This window comes from Diabrotica virgifera, chromosome 3 (assembly GCF_917563875.1).
Source record: "Diabrotica virgifera virgifera chromosome 3, PGI_DIABVI_V3a".
Taxonomy (NCBI): domain Eukaryota; kingdom Metazoa; phylum Arthropoda; class Insecta; order Coleoptera; family Chrysomelidae; genus Diabrotica; species Diabrotica virgifera.
This window is the reverse complement of record NC_065445.1, coordinates 10,588,100-10,607,991: the sequence shown is the minus strand read 5'-3', so window position 1 is coordinate 10,607,991 and position 19,892 is coordinate 10,588,100. Positions and strand designations below refer to the sequence as shown.

Here is a 19,892-nt window from a genome sequence, read left to right as displayed (position 1 = left end):
CTGTGCAGTACTGCTGATTTTCAAGTGACTGGTTAATGGCGTTGACTATGCGATGGCATTGTTGTATCGTTGAATGGCTTTGTCGAAATCCGAACTGATGATCTGGGATCCAATTTTGTGGATTTATTTCTGCATTTATTCTGTTTAGGATAAGTCTTTCAAGCAACTTGGAGATTGTTGGTAATAAGCTGATAGGCCTATATGATGAGACATCTAGAGGGTTTTTGCCAGGCTTTGGTATCATAATTATTTGTCCAATTTTGAGTGCTTTGGGCCAGTAGTCACATCTAAGTATTGCATTGAATATGTGCAGTAGTTTAACTATGCCCTTTTTGTGTATTTCTTTTAACATTTTTGCGGTTATCAGATCTTCGCCTGGTGCCTTCTTTGGGTTTAGGGTGGCAATTACGTCTCTAATTTCTTTTGGAGTAAATAGTTTTATTCGGTCCTGTATCTGTAGTGGTTCTTCTAATATTTGGTTCGCTTCTGGTACTTGGTCGTCATTTAGTGGAGTAAAAACTTCTGCTAAATACTCGGCAAATAGGTCAGCCTTTTCTTTATCACTTTTTGCCCATGGTCCTGGTGGTGTTGAATTTTTACGTATTGGAGGTAATGCTGTTATTGGCTTTCTCTTACTTTTTATGGGCTTCCATATAGAGTTGTCTTGTCTTGAAAGATTGGTGATATAATTCGTAAATGACTCATTTTTGACTTCTTGCAGCTTTGATTTTAATTTGTTGCTGATGCGATTGTATCTTGTTCTGCTGTCTGGTGTGTGTGTTCGTTGCCATGCAGATCTGGCCTTTCTTTTTTCAGCTACCAGTTTTTTTATTTCTAAAGGTATATTACTTATGTTTCTGTTGGGACTACTTTGTGGGGTAGCTGATTTAGCTGCATACTGTAGTATGTTTATAAATTTGTTATAGTCCTCTTCTATTTCTTCCGGTTTTTTCAGCCTCGTTGTTATTTCGATAGTATCGTGAATTATTTGTCGGTAAGTGTCCCAGTTTGTTTTATTGTTGTGCAGGTGGAGTTTTGGTTTTTTAGTGATAACTGTTGTACTTACCGTTGCTATTATTGGGCTATGGTCAGTAGTTAGGTCATAGCTTGGTGTTATATCTGTATAAGTTATACCGATACCGTTTGTTATGAAGAAGTCCAATAAATCTGGTTTTTTGTTGGGATCGGTCGGCCAGTATGTTGGTGTTCCCGTTGAGATAAATGAGTAATTCTTATTTTGTATAACATGTGCCAGTTCTCTGCCTTTTGTTGTTATAAGTCGTGACCCCCACAAGGTATGCTTGCTGTTGTAATCTCCCCCAGCAATGAATTTTGGTCCTAAAGTTTGGAAAAATTCTTCATAGTGTTCTCGTTTTAGATTATGGCGAGGAGGGCAGTACACAGCTGTTACGTTGACATTATATGGAAGTGCTTCAACGCTTACTGTCGTTGCTTGTATGTGTTCTTCTTTGTACTTCAGTAGTTCATGATGTTTAATATTTTCTTTGATGAGTATTGCTGTACCTCCGTGGGCTGTGCCGTCAGGATGCTCAGTATGATATAGTTTATATTTAGGTATGTTAAAATAAGTTCTGTTTGTGAAGTGTGTTTCACTAATTAAAAATATGTCAATTTTATTTATGTCTAGAAATATTTTCACTTCTTCTGTATGGCTTGGAAGGCCGTTGGCATTCCATTGGGCTATTCGAAGAAACTTAGCCATTTATTTCATTTTGTTCATAAGCATGGTAAGCATGTTGAGGACCATGCTATTTTGTTGGATTAGTTGGTTGAATAGATTCTTGAATTCTTCCAAAAACTTGTTTAACACAGTGGTTGTATCTTCTGTTTGGTTGCGTTTAGTTACTTCAGCATAGCTCATGCCCTGGGGCAGTGGATTGGATAGTTGTTGTGTGTTTCTTGTGTATATATCATTTGTGTAGATTGCTGATGGGTTTTGATGCTCTCCATTGTTTTTATTGCTTCCTTTGGTAAGTTTCTTATAGTGATCACATCCCTTGTAATTGGCTGGGTGGCCTCCATTGCATAACGCACATATGGCTGGCGTCTCCTTTGACTTTTTGCACGTGGTGGTATTGTGTGAGCCTCCGCATTTTACACAGACGTATGGTTTATTACAATATGATTTGGAATGTCCATATTGTTGGCATCTCATGCACTGTATTATACTGTTTTTTTGAGTTCGTGGAGGTTCTATGTGTACTACTCTGTTCTGTAGGCCTGTTATATTATAGACATCTTTGTTGTTTTGCGCGGGTTCTAAATCTACAAAGAAGAGATTAAGTGGTTCTTTGGTTTTTTGTTGTTTTACATTAACTATGTTTCTCACTTTGTGCCCTAACTGAGATAGCTCACTTTTTATGTCATCAGTATTGGTTGAGTGATGTAAGTATCTGATCACGATTCTGTAGGCTCGTTCTTCTTTTAGTTGGTACGTGTGATGGTATATATTTTTTTCCTTGAACTCCTTAACCAATTTTCGGTATATTTCTGGTGTTTCACAATTTATTTTGACAACGTTGTTTATTAAACTTTTTGTCTGGTATTCTTCTTTTTTGGCTATTTCCTCTAATTGCTTTGTCATCTCTTTGAAATCCTGTACCCCGTGTACAAATATTGGTGGAGGTTTTGGTATTTTGTTGGTTTCGACGTTTCCAATATTTTCTTCTGTTTCTTTCGACAGCGGTTGGAATCGGTTACCTGTTTCAATTTCGCTTGGATTTGGTTTGTTGTTATGTATTTTCTTTCTTTTATTGCTTCCCATGACTTGCCAAGCGTTTTTACTGTTTGTCTGATTTTCTTCTTCATCTTCGCTGGTTGATGTCATATAGTGAGTTTCTCTGTCTTCGATATTTGCACTATTTTTACTTGATGTCGGCATTTGCTGCTGAACTGGTTGAGAGCTGAACTGGTTGGTATTTACTGTCTGTATAGGAGTTGTATGATACTGTTGTTGCATAGTTGGCATATTCATGTTCATTGCATTTTCTGGTTGCTTCATCATTGTTGGCTGCCACTGTAGTTGGTTATTGGTTGCTTGTGGTATTTGTAAATTTATTGGATCACTCTGTATGTTTTGTTGTTGATAAACTGGTTGTCCATTTCTGAACCCAATAAGATTCCCCGAAGGGAACATATTGTTTTGTTTTTCTCACTTATTGCTAATGGGTTTTTTTTTTATTGTTGTTGATAAGATAATTAGAATTCTTAATCACCGGTTTTTCGGAGCGCTTTAACGATGTTTACACCTCGATGGCCCAGCGACGACTAGGAAAATATGATTTAAACAATGTTTTCTTCTAAGTTTTATTTGTTTAAAATATAAAATTTAAAAACAAAAACATTTTTAGAGCAAAAAAAAACGTTTAAAACAAAAAACATGTATTTTAAACAAGTTTTATCTGTTTAAAACATACAATTTAAAAACAAAAAAAACATCTTTAAAACAAAAAAAAAACGTTTGTTTTGTTTAAAATTAAAAAACATGTTTTTTTGCAACCCTGCACTGTTGCCAAGCCACTCAGCTTTATTATTTCTTTATTTTTTTAGGTAATCGAATGGCGAAACATCTGGCTACCTGCGAGAGGAAGTCTGCATATCCTTCGAGAGCCGACGCCAGGTCTGCAACGGTGACACACAGTATGTTGGACGTCTTAGGGTTAGTAAGAAGAGCAGAAGAAATTCCAAAACCGACTGACACCACCAAATCAGACGACTCGAAGCCCAAGCCAAAAACGGAGAAAAGGAAAAGGGCGAAGAACGAAGAAGAATCTACAATAGACGGTGCTAACGCGAACAAAGACAGTGTTGAGGTATTGACCATTGATGAAAAAGAAGATGAAGTGGAAGTTAATAAGAGGAAAAGAAGGAGACTTCTGATTCAGAAGAAAGAATCAACTGGTGATGTTATAACTGTCGTGGACGACAAAGATGAGGTTAATAAAAAAGATGGTAATGATATCGAGAAAACAAAGACGACAGACAAGCCTGAAATAGAAAATAAAGATGTAGAACAGCCACTAGCTGAAGATAAATCATCTGACTCGAAATCTAAAGATGAGACACTTGAAACGGAGGAAAAACTAAAACAAGATGACACTCCCCAACCAATGGAACAAAACGCAACTGAAAATGTTGATGACACTTCGGAACCAATGGAACAAAACACAACTGAAAATGTTGATGAAAGCGTTACAGATACACCGAAAGATGGCGATGATGTCCAACCTAGTGAAAATGTTGAAGCAGCTGCTTCAGAAAATGAGCAATCTGCCAATCTTCAAAACCATGTTGACGACTCAGAAAATACTTCTGAAGAAAAACAGGAAATGGAAGAAGACAAAGAAAATCTAGCTGACTCTACAGATGATAAGTCACAAGACACGGAAATAGTAGACAAAGACACTGAAGAAACTAATCTGACAAAAGAACACGAATTAGAAGATAAAGATGGCACTGACATAAATAAAAAGGAGGAAGACACATCATCTAAAAGCATTGAACAAGATAAAGGCGATGAGAACGATATGGAGAATCAAACAGATGATAAATTACATGACGATGAAAGAGATAATGAAGAATCGGTAGATAAAAACGTGCCTGAAGACAAAAACGGTGACAGTTTGGAAGGGGAATCAAAAGAAGAAGACTTATTAGAAGAAGAAAGATCAAAAGAAGACAATGTAGAAAAATCGAATGTAGAGAACTTAGAAGAAGAATCGAGAGAAAATGAAGAGTGTCAAGAAGAAGATTTGAGAGAAAATGATGTGAGCCAGGAAGAAGAATCTCAAGATAATGTCCAAAATGTGGATAAAGACGACAAGGAGGAAATTGGAGATGAAGGAGAGTCAAAAGATAATGAATCTTTGGACGATAAAGATTATAGTGAAGAGAGTCAGGAAGTACAAAATAAACACGAGGAAGAGGCTAAAATAGACGAAGATGAACTTAAAGTGCAAAGCGAAAAAGAGGCTGAGACGCAAGACGAAGCGATGGAAGAACAAGAAGAAAAACAGGTGGATGATGATCAAGAACTAGACAGAGAGGATGAGACGACTGAAGATAAAGTAGATGTGGCTGAAGACGATGAGGAGGAAGTGAATGAAGACAAAGAGGAAGATGTGGTCGAGGAAAAAGATGCAGCTGTGGCTGAAGAAAAAGATGAAGCTATGGCTGAAGAAAAAGATGAATCTATGGCTGAAGAAAAAGAGGAAGATGAGGCTGAAGACAATAAAGATGTGAATGAAGACATCGAAGACGTCTTACTGGAAGAGGAAGATGTAATTGACAACAAAGAGAAAGACACAGTTGAAGATAAAGAGGAAGAGGTAGCTGAAGAACATGAAGGTGTCGATGAAGACAGAGAGGAAATTAACAAGGATGAAGAAGACGACGAAAGCCAAGAAGCTGAAGATGTACATAAAGGTGAAGACGCCGTGACAAATGACGAAGAGCTGAATGAGATTACTGAAAAGGAACAGGACGATTTGGAAAGTTCAGAAAAACAATCTGAAGACTTAAATGCCTCAGAAAAACAGTCTGAAGATTTGGATGTCTCAGAGAAGCAATCGGAAGACATGGACGTCTCAGAGAAGCAATCAGAAGACTTTGACGTCTCAGAAAAGCAGTCTGAAGATTTTGATACTTCAGAAAAACAATCCCTGGACTTCGAAGGTCCAGAAGACCCCACAGATCTTCAAAACCACGTGACGAACGACAATACGAACGAAGCAGAACGACCTACATACAAACAACCCAAGTTTTCTTCGGACGACATACATGACCTGTTATCTAACGTGGTGGGGGAAACGGAAAGTGACTCAAAAAATCCCAATGTGGACAGTGGTGGGGATGGTTCGACTCCGATGGACACTGATTGAAGTGCGTAGACTAATGACTACGATGTATTTTTACTATTGAGGTAGCGAAGGGCATTTGGAAGGTATTTGAGTCAATATAGGAGATGTTTTGAATGTAAAAAACAGAAAATAGAAGCTGTAGGCATTCAATACTCAGAAATGTAGTACTGCATCAGTCTACCGTTGAAAATTTACAACTCAAATCTAATTCAATTCTTAATTTGTACTCAGTATTCTTTAAAAAAAATTCTAACGAGATCATTCTTACATAGCAGCTAAGTTGATAATTTCTGATTAATGCAGAACGATTTCTGAGTTTGATAAAGGTCTCTGATACCAAACACACATTAACAAGAACAGTTGAGCTTATTTTAATACGTATACCGCGGTACCTTATGGAATAATAGTTCAATTTTCGGATGTCGCGACTTTGCAGTGTTGAAAAATGTTCATAGGTTGAAAACAAATCCATAAAATTATATTTTTGAGACACTTGAAGTTAGATTTCCAATTTTTTTAAATGCAGGACAAAAAATATTAAAAATACTCGAAAATTTTTAACAAAAATGTTCAAAAGTCTTGAAAGTTTTCCTTAAATTGAAATACTTGATGTTCTTGGGCTGCTGAAGATTGCTGATTCAATATGGACGTCCGAAAGTATTAAAAACATTCAAATTTTTGTCTTATAATAAAATATTGTTTTTTTGAGTCACGCAATACTAATCTGAGGCTCAAGTATATAGAATTTAAAAAAGAACGCCAAAAAGTACTCACACATTTGAAAATTTTTCGTAAATTTGTATTTTTTTGGATGTTTTTTAGTAATTAGTAGGAAAAATGAAAATAAGCCATTGCCATACATTTCGCATTATGATAAGCTCAAGATGTGTCTAAGTACTTACTGTATTTTGGAGTGCAATTGAAGATTTTATATAAAAAAGAAAAATTTCTATTTAAATGTTTATCTTGATAGTTTATTTCTCGATATCTTTTGGATATTGGACGTATCAACGTTTTGTCTCGAATTATCTATACCTACCAACCCCTTCATGCTGTGGATGTTGTTTTATAAAATCATTGCTCCAGTTATGAAAATATTTACATATCTTCTAATTTTACACATTTACTAGATTTGAGATACTTTTTTAATTGTCTTTAAATAAAAGAATAAAATTTGAAATTTTATGTACATGGAATAAACTAGAAAGTGTAGGAATAGTTGACAAATGACATATTACTTCTTTTTTTTTGCATATCTTCTAATTTTAAAGGAACATTAAGGGAGTTCTGTTTATTTCTTGTTACCGAGTGAAGTCACATGTGAATGGATTATATTAACCACGCACCATGGTTTTTATTGGGGATTAAAATTTGCCAAATATTAAAATGTGTAAATTATATTTAAAAAGTCTTCTAGCATTCCGAATTAGAATTGGTGATGTTTTTCTTCTGTTTTTCCTTGTATGTGACGAGAAAACACGCCCCTTAGCAATTTGTCGCATCCGACTTATCGAGACTACACGCTCCGTTAGCAAAACGTCGCTGACATTTTACATTGGATATTTTCAGATAAATATTATGTAAAAATTGGAAAAAATCTTTTGTAAAAGGTATAAAATTTTATTAAAATCCCTTTAAAGGGCTACATCACAACAAAACGTTTTCGATTTTATAAAAAAAATCATCAGTGTTATACCTAAAAGTAAGTACAACCGATTTAATGAATGTAAAGTTGATATTTAAATTTTGGCTAAGGTTAGAGCAAGTTGGTTATACTTACAGATTGGATGCTAGCTGAGCCACCAAAGATATATTCGGGTAGAAACCCTTTAAATATAATATGGATGCATTAAAGGTGCATACTTAAATAAAATGCCTTATGATGGATACATGGCAACAAGGATAATGCCCTTAGGTAAGGTGTTGAATTTCCCAACACGTGGTGTGCAGATTGAGTTGTTTACATTCCAATGACTTAATGGCAACTAAATGTAAATTGATTGATGTTTCTGAAAGGTGTCAAAATTCAAACCGACAATGTGACGTAGAAGTTACCCTGTATTACTACAGTCAACTAATTGTAATAAAAGATTTTTTTTATTTTATTTTCCAACAGTAATAACAAACATCAACAAAGTTGTGGCTATAATTACATTTACCTTAATTATGTAAGATGTAGGTAGAGTATAAAATGGTTGTATAATGCAAATATAGAATTAGCCAGAATGTATTTGCATTATAAAATTATTTTATACTCTACCTACATCTTACATAATTAAGGTAAATGTAATTATAGGCACAACTTTGTTGTTTTTTGTTATTACTGTTGGAAATTTTTAAATAAAAAAATCTGTTATTACAATTAGTTGGCTGTAGTAATACAGGGTAACTTCTACGTCACATTGTCGGTTTGAATTTTGACACCTTTCAGAAACATCAATCAGTTTGCATTTAGTTGCCATTAAGTCATTGGAATGTAAACAACTCAATCTGCATCCCACGTGTTGGGAAATTCAATATCTTACCTAAGGGCATTATCCTTGTTGCCATGTATCCATCATAAGGTATTTTATTTAAGTATGCACCTTTAATGCATCCATATTATATTTAAAGGGTTTCTACCCGAATATTTCTTTGGTGGCTCAGCTAGTATCCAATCTGTAAGTATAACCAACTTGCTCTAACCTTAGTCAAAATTTAAATATCAACTTTACATTCATTAAATCGGTTATACTTACTTTTAGGTCTAACACTGATGATGATTTTTTATAAAATCGAAAACGTTTTGTTGTGATATAGCCCTTTAAAGGGATTTTAATAAAATTTTATACCTTCTACAAAGGATTTTTTTCCAATTTTTGTGATTGATGGTATACAGCCAACTACAGGAAAAATTTTCTTTTCTTTGTGGATTAAATATTATGTATTTTTATAATAATTTATTTTATGTGCGTGATTTACTTACACATGTTTCTAAACTAAAGAAATATTAAGCAGACATACGTTTTTGAATCGGTCATTTCAGAAACAGCATAAGTCCACAATTTTCGGAAACTTAACTTTTTGAGAGGAATAGACTCCTTTAAGATAAACTCACGTTGTGTGCAAAGACTACACCAGTCCAGTAAAAACATTAGGAACAAAACTACAATATAACTTTCAACATCTTTCAACTAGTTAGTTTTCTTTGCTCTTCTGTAAAATTAGGAATATGTGACTTGTGTTGTTTTTGAAATGACCGATTCATTTATATTTCCCAGTAGTTCATCTTGCCATCGTGTAGGTGGTCTTACTCTGTCTCGTTTATCTGATCTTGGTTTCCATTCAGTTAACATGTGTTCATCTTCCATCGTTATCCTTGCCACGTGGCCAGCTCATCTCCATTTCAATCTGCAAATCACCAGTCACTTTTTTATTTTTTACCAAATTTTAAACTATTACAAATTATATTTCTATATATATTTCAATATATATTTAAAAATCCTAGATGAATACATTCCGTGTTTTCCAATTAACCCTCCGTTAGGCGCGTGGTCTACAATCGTAGACCACTCTCCTTTAAGTGGTCGCAAATTGCATAAAACTGCACATACGGCCCCATCCCGCTTAGTAGCTGTCACTAATACTTCCAACTTACTCTTCAGTTTGCTAAATGCCGCCGATCTGTTTGCATTATTTTTTTTACCATTATTCAAAGAGCACTGGTCTACAACCGTAGACCACGAGACTAAGCGCGTTCCAGTTTTTAGTTGTGCATATAAAGCTATGGGCCATTCCACGAACATACGCCTGTTTTGGATTATTTCGACAACGAATATTTTACTGTGCAACATAAGAAGTACGAAAGTAAATGGCGCTAATAATTATTCCAATAAACAACAATGTAATTTGCTATTTACTTTCGTTCTTCTTATTTTGCACAGTAAAATATTCGTTGTCGATGTAATCCAAAACAGGCGTATGTTCGTGGAATAGGGTATATTATGTAGCCTGCTGTGTATATAAAGCTAATAACATAAATGAAAATGTTTCAAGAAGCGACTTCATTGAAAACTTAGCATGGGAACTAATCAAACAGCAAATTGAATTGATCAACTATGCCTTCCCTGCTAAGGGAACTTAGACGACGAGCTCGCGTACTGCTCGGAGTTCAAGAAGTGGTACCCCCTTCCCCTAATATTCCAACAAATTACGTGGGACGATGTTGTATTTGTGCATGAATTTGCAACATGTCAATAAGAAGGGCATGCCAAACATGTGACACATTTACATTCAAGGATCATTTTGGGGATATTTGCACTGAATGTTTGACGGACTAAAATTGTGCCACTTTGACCATTTAATTGTTTTGTTCTTTTTTACTTTTTAGTTCTATTCTTTATTATTTATCCCTATTGGTCACTCTATAAGTTCAAAGATAAAAAATATTTGTGTTTTTTACTAAATTGAGCTTATCTTTGTGACCATTTTCATTTAATTGCGAATAAGACCCAAAAAATCATGACCTCGTTTTTAATTTTACCACTGTCAAAATGAGAAAAGCCAAGGAACAAAATATATCTAATATCAAATTGCGAACATAAATAAACATGTTATTAACCACTAATTTGTTAATTTTGTCAAAATCCGGTATTAAACGACAAAAAAATATTGGTCTACAATCGTAGACCACGCGCCTAAGCTTGTCAGCAATAACGACGCGCCTAACGTAGGGTTAAAAATATTTATATTATTACGGAAAAATGATTTTATCAACATCATTCACGCAGCAGCAGAATAACAAATTCTTTTCTAAACGAAAGGCAATGAGATGACGGTTTAAAAACCTTTAGCAGGTTCCTAGAATGGAATCGTTCTGAGTAGACTGATATTTGGGAGGAAGATTATTGCCGACGCTATAAAGGGATGGACGTCGTGTAGTTATTGTGGCGTCTTTGAACGCGATTTTTGGCCGTTATTTTAAGTTGCGGTCCATCCTTTGCTCATCTGTAACATATTCTGAGTTCGAATACTAAATTGTTGTAGAATTCGTCTTCATGCCTCGTATTTGCGGTTTTTTCTATCTTCTCATCTCTCTGGATATTGTCTTTTTGTAGTCTTCCCGTGTATTTGAATTTCCTTACTACTAATCGGTGGTTACTTGCACATTCTGCTTTTCTGTATATTCTGACATCTTGTTTTTCTGGTTTTTCTTAATATTATTTAATCGATAATTGATCTTTGGTTTCTACTAGGTTCCTCCTATGTGCATCAATGTATGTTTTTATGCTGAAATCTTGTTGGTTATGGCCACATCGTATTCTCGACAATTAGACGGCTTCCATTATCGTTTCTAATTTCGTCTTCCCTCCAATCTTCCCACTATATCTTCATCTTCCTTTCCTATATGGCTGAAAAATCTCCAATTAATAGAATATCTTCTTTTTCCTTTGCCTTATCTAATACATCTTTTAGTGCTCTGAAAAATCTTCCTTTTCCCTTAGGGTGGCATTATCATTTATTGCATATACTCCAACAATTGAGGGGGTTAAAAGTAAAAGGGTTTAAGTGCACTTTTCTAAAAATATGATCGAAATACAGATTAGTATACTTAAATGGTATTATAACTTGGTGCTAAAAGGATTCAAGCATATTTCGCCTTACAGTCGCCATTACATTTAATTTAATGAAAACAATTGCATTTTGCATTGGTAGTAAAATGGTTTAAGTGCATTTGAACCGTTTTACCACAAAACTATTTTTATTAATCTGTAAAAACCTCATACAGGATTAATTTCAAGTAAATAAATATTAGATTTGTGCCGAATTTTGAAGACTAATTATGCAAAATTATTATGCAACGTGCCAGTTGTAGTTACACTGTGGATAACAGCTGGGATAAAAATGATTAGTAATAGTTAAAATCTGCACTTAAACCGTTTTACCAGTAACATTTATCAACGCCATGTACCGATTCAAGTGCATTTTAAGTAAGAGTAATAATATATCCTTATATTTTTATTATTTTATAGAACATAGACATAGTACACTAGACATATTTTAGTTTAATGACTCCTAGAATTTAACTCAAACAACTTTGAAGCTGATTATCTCAGAATCAGAACTATCAAAACTGCACTTAATCCTTTTACGTCTGACTCCCTCAATTATTGTTGGTTGTCCAAATATGTTCATCCTAATTTCCATTATTTGTTCATTTATTTGCTGGTAATGTTAAGTATTTCCTCCACTTATATTTTCTTACTATTGCTACTTCTTTTGCTACTCTTTCCATTCACATAGTCCTTCTACTTCGGCTAAGTCGTATATTCTTGTTTCCGTCTAAATTCTGAGGCTCTGTTGAATTGTTTTTTGTATGATTTTTTTCTGAGCGTCTGTCATAATATCTGTGAAAGCATTACAAATCAAAAAGAAAATGCTTTTTGTAACGATGTATGTTTGAACTACTATATTGTTCGTTCGCTATAACTTTTCTCATGCGTCACAATTCATTTTCAAACAAATTAAGTCAAAGCATAAAGTGAAACGTACGCCGATGTGTGTAGTATATAGTATACAGTATACAAAATGTATATGCACATCGACTTCTTCTTCTACGGCACTACAGCCCAAATTGAGCCTTGGCCTCCTTTATTTTTTGCCTCCACCCTTGCCTGTCTGTGGCTGCTCTTCTCCATACACGGACTCCTAAAAGGGCTTGTGCGTCGCTGTTTACTGTGTCTTCCCAGCGCTTTCGTGGCTTCCCAACCGGTCTCTTTCCTTGCATTCTAGCATTCAGTGCTCGTTTTGGTAGCCTATCCTCTCCCATTCTTATCACATGTCCGGCCCATTGCAATCTTTGTAATCTAATGAAGTCTGACAGGGGCGTTTCCTTATACAGTTGATAAAGCTCGTTGTTGTATCGACTTCTGAAGATTCCGTTTTCCCTCACAGGTCCTAGTATTCTCCTAAGTACTTTCCTTTCGAATGTGTCGAGTTTGTTTTTGGATGTTTCTTTCAGCACCCAGACTTCACTGCCATAGCATGTTATTGGTCGAATTAAGGTTTTATAGATTCTCATCTTTGTATTTCGGTGGACACTTTTTGACCGAAATATATGGGAGAGGGCAAAATAAGCTCTGTTTGCCTGCGTTATTCTCTTCCTTATTTCTCCATCTTCTGATCCGTCGGCATATATTTCTACTCCCAGGTATGTAAACTTTTCAACCGTTTCAATGTCATCTTCATGTATGATGTTTTCTGGGACTATATTTCTTCTCGTCTGAGTCATTATTTTTGTTTTTTCTGTGTTAATTTCCAGACCTAGCATTTTTGTTTGTGTTTTTAACTCTGCATATGTTTCCTGTGCTCCTGTTGATGTTCTACTCATAATATTAATATCATCAGCATAAGCGGCCAGTTGAACCGTTCGGTTGGTCAGTAGATTTCCTCGTCCAGTTTGCATTTGCCTAACCGCATACTCCAGTGCCAGGTTAAACAATGTTGGGGCCAGCCCATCTCCCTGTTTTAGTTCCTGCGAAATGTTAAAAAAGTCTGTCCGGTGGTTTTGTATTCGTACACATGCCTGAGCTTCATCCATTGTGGCTTTATGAGTCTTATTAACTTGTGTGGTATTGCCAATTCAGCCAATATATAGTATAGTGTGTTCCTTTTGACTGAGTCGTATGCCTGTTTGAAGTCTACAAACACGTTGTGAACATCAATATCGTGTTCCCATGCTTTGCTCAAGATCTGTTTTACTGTGAATATTTGATCCAGTGTCGATCTTCCCCGTCGGAAGCCCGTCTGATACTCTCCAATAATATTTTCTGCTAGTGGTTGGAGCCGCTGGTTTATAATATACGTGAGGACTTTATATGCTGTACATAGTAGAGAGATTCCACGGTAGTTTTTGCACTGGAGTTTGTCTCCTTTTTTATAGATCGGGCATACTATACTTTTCTTCCAGTCGTCGGGTATTTTATCTTCTTGCCATACGTCTCTGATGAGCGCGTGGATGTGACTTGCTAGGTGGTCGCCACCTACCTTATATAGTTCATATGCACATCGACGTTCGTTTCAATTTGTGTTTTGACTTAATTTGTTTGAAAATGAATTGTGACGCATGGGAAAAGTTATAGCGGACGAACTATATATAACGACTCCTCAAGATCTCTCGACTTCTTACCTTTCCAACGAGTTTCTTGCACATAAAGTACATCAATAATTCCTCTCTTCCTTTACCTGTCATACTTCCGATGTTGAGTGTTGCACTCGTCGTGACTAGCTTCTTCGCCCCCTTCTGTCCTCGTAAGGGATAGCCCTAGCTCACTTATCGCAGAGGTAATAGTCCAAGAGGCAGCGCTGAAAAATCTCATTGAATTTACTAGAGCTAGATTTTTCACAGTTGATTACTGTGAGTGTGTAGAGAAACATACTGCGGTCGGTCAAGCGAAACGTAGAACAGGGGTTACTGAGAGGGTATCAAAGTTGCTTTCCTACGAAGGTAATTAAATCCATTTACTAAGGCTGAAAATCGGTACACACATTCTAAATTAAATATAAATAAAAATTATTATAGTCGGTCAGCTGTATGACGGGACAGAGCCGGTCGGTCGGCCCCAGTGAATGTACAGGGTTATTCACTATATTTTGACCCCCTTGTGAACTGCTTTATTTACAGAACTAGAAAAAAATGTAAAATACAAAAGTTATTCCATTTTTAAATTATGATTTTTTGACATATATATCGTACTAGTGACGTCATCCATTTAGGCGTGATGACGTAATAGACTATTTTTTTAAGTGGGAATAGGGGTCGAGTGCTAGGTCATTTGAAAGGTTATTCAATTCCCTATTCAGTAATATAAACATTAACATGATTAATTATACAGGGTGTCCAAAAAAAAATTTAATGAAAATAATTGTTAAATTTATAATTCAAATTTTTTTTAGACACCCTGTATAAATAATAATCTTAATGTTTATAGTACTGTATAGAGAATTGAATAACCTTTCAAATGAGCTAGCACACGACCCCTATTATCATTTTAAAAAATAGTCTATTACGTCATCACGCCCAGATGGATGACGTCACTAGTACGATATATACGTCAAAAAATCATAATTAAAAAATCGAATAACTTTTGTATTTTACATTTTTTTCTAATTCTGTAAATAAAGCAGTTTACAAGGGGGTCAAAATATAGTGAATAACCCTGTACATTCATTGGAGCCGACCGACCGGCTTTATTCCGTCATACAGCTGACCGACTATAATAACTTTTATTCATATTCAATTTAGAATGTGTGTACTGATTTTCAGCCTTAGTAAATGGATTTAATTACCTTCGTAGGAAAGCAACTTTGATACCCTCTCAGTAACCCCTGTTTTAGGTTTCGCTTGACCGACCGCAGTATGTTTCTCTACACAATCACAGTAATCAACTGTGAAAAATTTAGCTTTAGTAAATTCAAAGAGATTTTTCAGCGCTGCCTCTCCGTCTACAAGGCGAAACAGCAATTGCGCGTAGCTTACGGAGAACGCCCTAGCCTCGTAAGCTCTTTTCATAGCGTTTTAGCAAGGTTTTTAAAATCAACACTGATAATAACTATGCTGCTCAATTCAGCCAGCAGCTACCAAGGGTGGAGAAACCCTTATGTACATTAAAGTTGTCATATACGGTTTATTGAAGCTGCAACAACTACACAGTCTGCATCTCTCAAACAATGTTGTAATTAGGTGTTTCCTGTATATAGTAGAATGTAAGAGATTTTTTTTTTGTAAAAAAGTGCTGTTCTATAGATGTAATCATCCGCAAGTAAAAGGCTCGAGGAGGTTAGAGTGGTTAGAGTTTATGGATATTTAAATAAATATATAATTTTCCAGAGTGTGTTGGAAAACTTTGTCGATTATGAAAAGTGTTTGCTCTACTCAAAGTTTAGACTTGCACGATTGATTGAAGTAGAAAACGTTTTATATTCTTCCAAGACTAGTTGTAAAAATGGCCATTGGACAATGTGTAAGCATCACAGGTGTCTCTTTATATACATCAATCCATCTTTCGTCCTTCATTTTACCAAACTCTTCAGTGCTTTCTGAACCGTCCCAGCTAACTTTCTGATTCAAAAAGTTTCCAGCAATTATCTTTGTTTGCACTATCGTCACTATCATTAAGAAAATCGCAGTTTTCGCTTAAAACTGCTCTTAATCCAGCACATGTACGTGAAGTCAATGCAATTTTGATATGGCTTACCACTTTTTACACGAAAAAGTGAATAGAAACTCTACTGCAATAATCACCCAATGATTTTTTTTTGTGGCTTAACACAGGTTTGTTTATACAGAGGATTGTCCATATAGTAACTGGAGAAACCTTAGCACAAAATACGAAGATTTAACCTAAAACACTTAAATAAAATATTCCTCCTCATCGAGATACATAGTGTTTTATTACAAATATTCTAAAATGATTTTAGCCCATTGTTTTAACACCTTCCAATATATTTTTTTTCAAACTTGACAAATAGTTTACACATGTTAGGATACTTTAACTAGTGTTAAAAGATAGTTTTCCGCTGGTACCAGAGGTGTGCTGTAGGAATATATACTTCTTTTCCCCCCTCACAATGTACTCCGCTGGCGTAATAATCATTTCAGCATGCTTTTTTTTATTCTTCTTTACTTTTTACATAAATATCATCTTTTTGTCTCAATTCGAAAGAGTAAATAGTTTTCAAGTTATTTACGTTTAAAGGTAATTGATTCAATAAGATTATGTATTTTAAACACATTAGGTTTGTTCTAGCATCAGTTTCAAACGGTTTGAAACTATGGTACAATAAATTTCCCAGGTATGGCACGTAATGTTCCAAAATCGGTCGCTTTCGCGCATGACGTAGTAAATATCCTTCTTCACGCAATATTTGAATGTAGTTTTATATGAAAGACTTTTTAATTTTAAATTTTTAATATAATTTGGCTAATTTAATTATAGTAATTATAAAGAAATGATAAACTTGTGTTATAATATTTAATAATAAAAAATATTTTGTAGCTAATTTAATTTTGTTGATTCTCGGGTGGTTATTTTAGCGAAGTTTTGAAACTGATATTTTAGAAACTTGTTACTTTGTTAACACAGATATCCATTATAAATCATTTTTTAATTATTATTTGTTTATTATACATACAGGTTATTCAAGTGGTACTCGAGAGTTCGATATTTCAGTTGTTTAAAGATACAAAAAAAGTAATATCCACATAAAAACGGGTCGCTACAAATTTTAAAATTATTTTCAAATATACAGGGTTTCCCACTTCTTAATTTGTTGATGATCACTTTGTAATTTAGGTACTCAAAATTTGTAGCTACACTCGAGTCCAGACTTGAGTACAAACACCAAACACAAAAACAAACAAATACACGAAAGCAAATAAAACTATATAGACACTAACGAGTAAATGTTCTTAAATTAGTCTATACAAACTATAACACATATATACTATCCAAAAAACTGAGAAAAATCGCTAAAAACGAGTTGAATTTTGCAAAACACTCCACATAATAGTAACTACCATTACAAATAATGGCTCAGGGATTTTGATCTTTGTTACGCCACACGCTTGCCCTCAGCTGTCAAATGTCGTGCGCAAAATTGTACCATGGTTTGAAACCATCGGCGAATAGCGGACCAGCGCGAGTAGAGGGGATAGCACTGGTGACTGTATTATATTCTCTCACTGACCAACTGTTTGCTGACGGTTTCTGACTAGTTTGACAGTTTGCTAGAACAAACGTATTATCTTATTGAATCGATTATCTTTAAACGAAAATAACTTGAAAACTACTTACCTACTCTATCGCATTGAGACAAAAGGATGATATTTACATAAAAAGTAACGAAGAATCAACAAACATGCTGAAATGATTATTGCGACAGTGGCGAAGATTGTGAGGGGGAGAAAAGCAAGTAGGTATCCCTACAACACGCCTCTGGTAACAGCTTAAAACTATCCTAAGTGTTTTAGGTTAAATCTTCGTATTTTGTGCTAAGGTTTCTCCAGTAACTATATGGACAATTCTTAATGAAACACCCTGTATAGATAGTGAAATAAAATAGAATTCCGAAAATCGTGGCTTACCATTATGTTGGAATTGGCCTTTAATGCATTTTGTAGTCTTTTTCGCCCAGAATGAACTAACCCCTAGTAACTTGGGTATTTGCGAAAGTTGGATGGAAAGTAGGGGTCACAAAATATGGGATTTTTCATAGTTGGCAGGTACTGTAGAACGTCTTTAAAACGGAATGAACAACAATGAGAGATATAAGGAGATGAAATATTGGTGCCCAGTACTACATTGTTTTGTAACCGAGCTGTGGTTTTCTTCCAATTAGTTTATAATTTTATGAATTATAAAAACTGTCTGCTTTGCCTTCATTTTCGATTAACATACCTAGGATTTTTTGTCTATTGCAGATATGTATGATGTCTTTGTTCCTTATGTTGTCCATAAGTGTCTTATCTGCTATCCTATCCAAAGTATTAACCACAGTGGATAAGACACGACTAATATAAGGCGTCCAATTATGATTAGAACAATACAAGCAGTTCTTGCTATTGAATCAATAGGGAAGGAACTCCATTTCAGTAGCCGCCGTTTTTGTGTAAGGGTTATGTGTTCCATGACCAAATAATTTTTTATCGCTTGATTCAGTTTTTTAATGCCATTATATTGTCGTTGAATCGAGTTGATTCACTACATTACTTCGTGCACGAAGTTTGATTAGACACCTGAATAGTATTTAGAAGTTTTCGTATTTTACCAAAAAGTAATGATACTCGATATAAAATTTCAAGCTAACGATTTAAAGAGAGATATTTGATTGTAGTAGTAACAAAAGTAGTGATTTTAAGTTCACAATATGTATGTGTCATAATGTTCGATATTTTTATAAGGTTAGTATTAGTTTTGTAAATAATTAATAATGACACTGAAACCCGATGTAAATTTGAAAAAACATTTTTTCATAATCAATAAAGACCCCGGAAACACACTGTACATAACACGAAAATTACTTTATTGAACACTGCGCCTGAGATAATCTGGAATATGCCAATTCTTCTGCAGCATTCGCAAAAAAAGAAAAAGTTTTACCTCTCTTCCTAACCTCCGGTGTTATGTCGGACGCAGTGTTAGAATCCCTTGTTTATATTTTTTATAGGTGATATATATAACTTTTTTAGTGTATGATTCGTGTTGCACTATTTGTACGTTTAATAAATTTGTTTTTTAGTTATTTGCGATTTTATTTCGAAAATAAATATTTTAATTTATTGTATTGTGTTTTCATTTCGATTGTAATCACATGAAAAAAATCATGGCATATATGAGAGACCAAAATTTTTGTTAACCAAAAATAGTCCACAGACAAATAGTAAAGGGCGATTCCATTTCAAATCACTCAATTTTGGAGCCAAAAAAATTTTGGATCTGCGATTTGTCTGAAAATTGGTATATAGCTTCTACGGGACGTAAAAATAAGATATTTAAGGTAAAAAAATCTTTTTTTCTCAAAATGTTATTTTATGCGATTTTACAGTGATTTAGTGTTTATTTAAACAAATTTGCATTTTCTATCGTAAAGTATCAATGGAAAACATAATATTTTAATAGAAGGGACTCAAAAATGGCATTATAACAAGTTACTTTGATTCAAAACAAGTTTTTACCAACTTTATAGTGTAGAAAACGTTAAAATACCGTTTTTTATATTTTTCTCCATTCCCAAAATACGTCATAATCGATTTGGCTAAAAATTTGCCCACAGATAGCCAAAACATAGGACTTTAAGTGGTGAGAAGGATTTGAATTATATTGCAATACCAAAAAAGTTACATGCAATATCATAGTAAAAAATATAGACGTCTACTGTAAGTAAAATTAACACGAAAATATCGACCTCACGACAAAAATTGTTACAAAGAAATTGTAAATACGATTTATTTGGAACAATTTTAGTTTCTACCAT

The 19,892-nt window shown here is 34.5% G+C and overlaps 2 protein-coding genes across 3 annotated transcripts in view; one reads left to right on the top strand and one right to left on the bottom strand.

Moving 5' to 3' along the window:
• Positions 1 to 6,831, top strand: part of LOC114324247 (uncharacterized) — an 81,476-nt gene extending 74,645 nt beyond the window's left edge. For both annotated transcript variants that reach the window (XM_050646285.1, XM_050646284.1), the window contains exon 16: positions 3,571 to 6,831. In XM_050646285.1, coding sequence (XP_050502242.1) covers positions 3,571 to 5,900 — 2,330 coding nt within the window. In that variant the 3' untranslated portion in view covers positions 5,901 to 6,831. The remainder of the gene's footprint in view (positions 1 to 3,570) is intronic.
• Positions 6,832 to 8,791: 1,960 nt separating this feature from the next.
• The window catches only part of LOC114324296 (transmembrane protein 18), a 105,477-nt gene continuing 94,376 nt past the window's right edge, over positions 8,792 to 19,892 (bottom strand). The window contains exon 4 of the mRNA XM_050646283.1: positions 8,792 to 9,269. Within this exon, the coding sequence (XP_050502240.1) occupies positions 9,219 to 9,269 (51 nt within the window). The 3' untranslated portion in view covers positions 8,792 to 9,218. The remainder of the gene's footprint in view (positions 9,270 to 19,892) is intronic.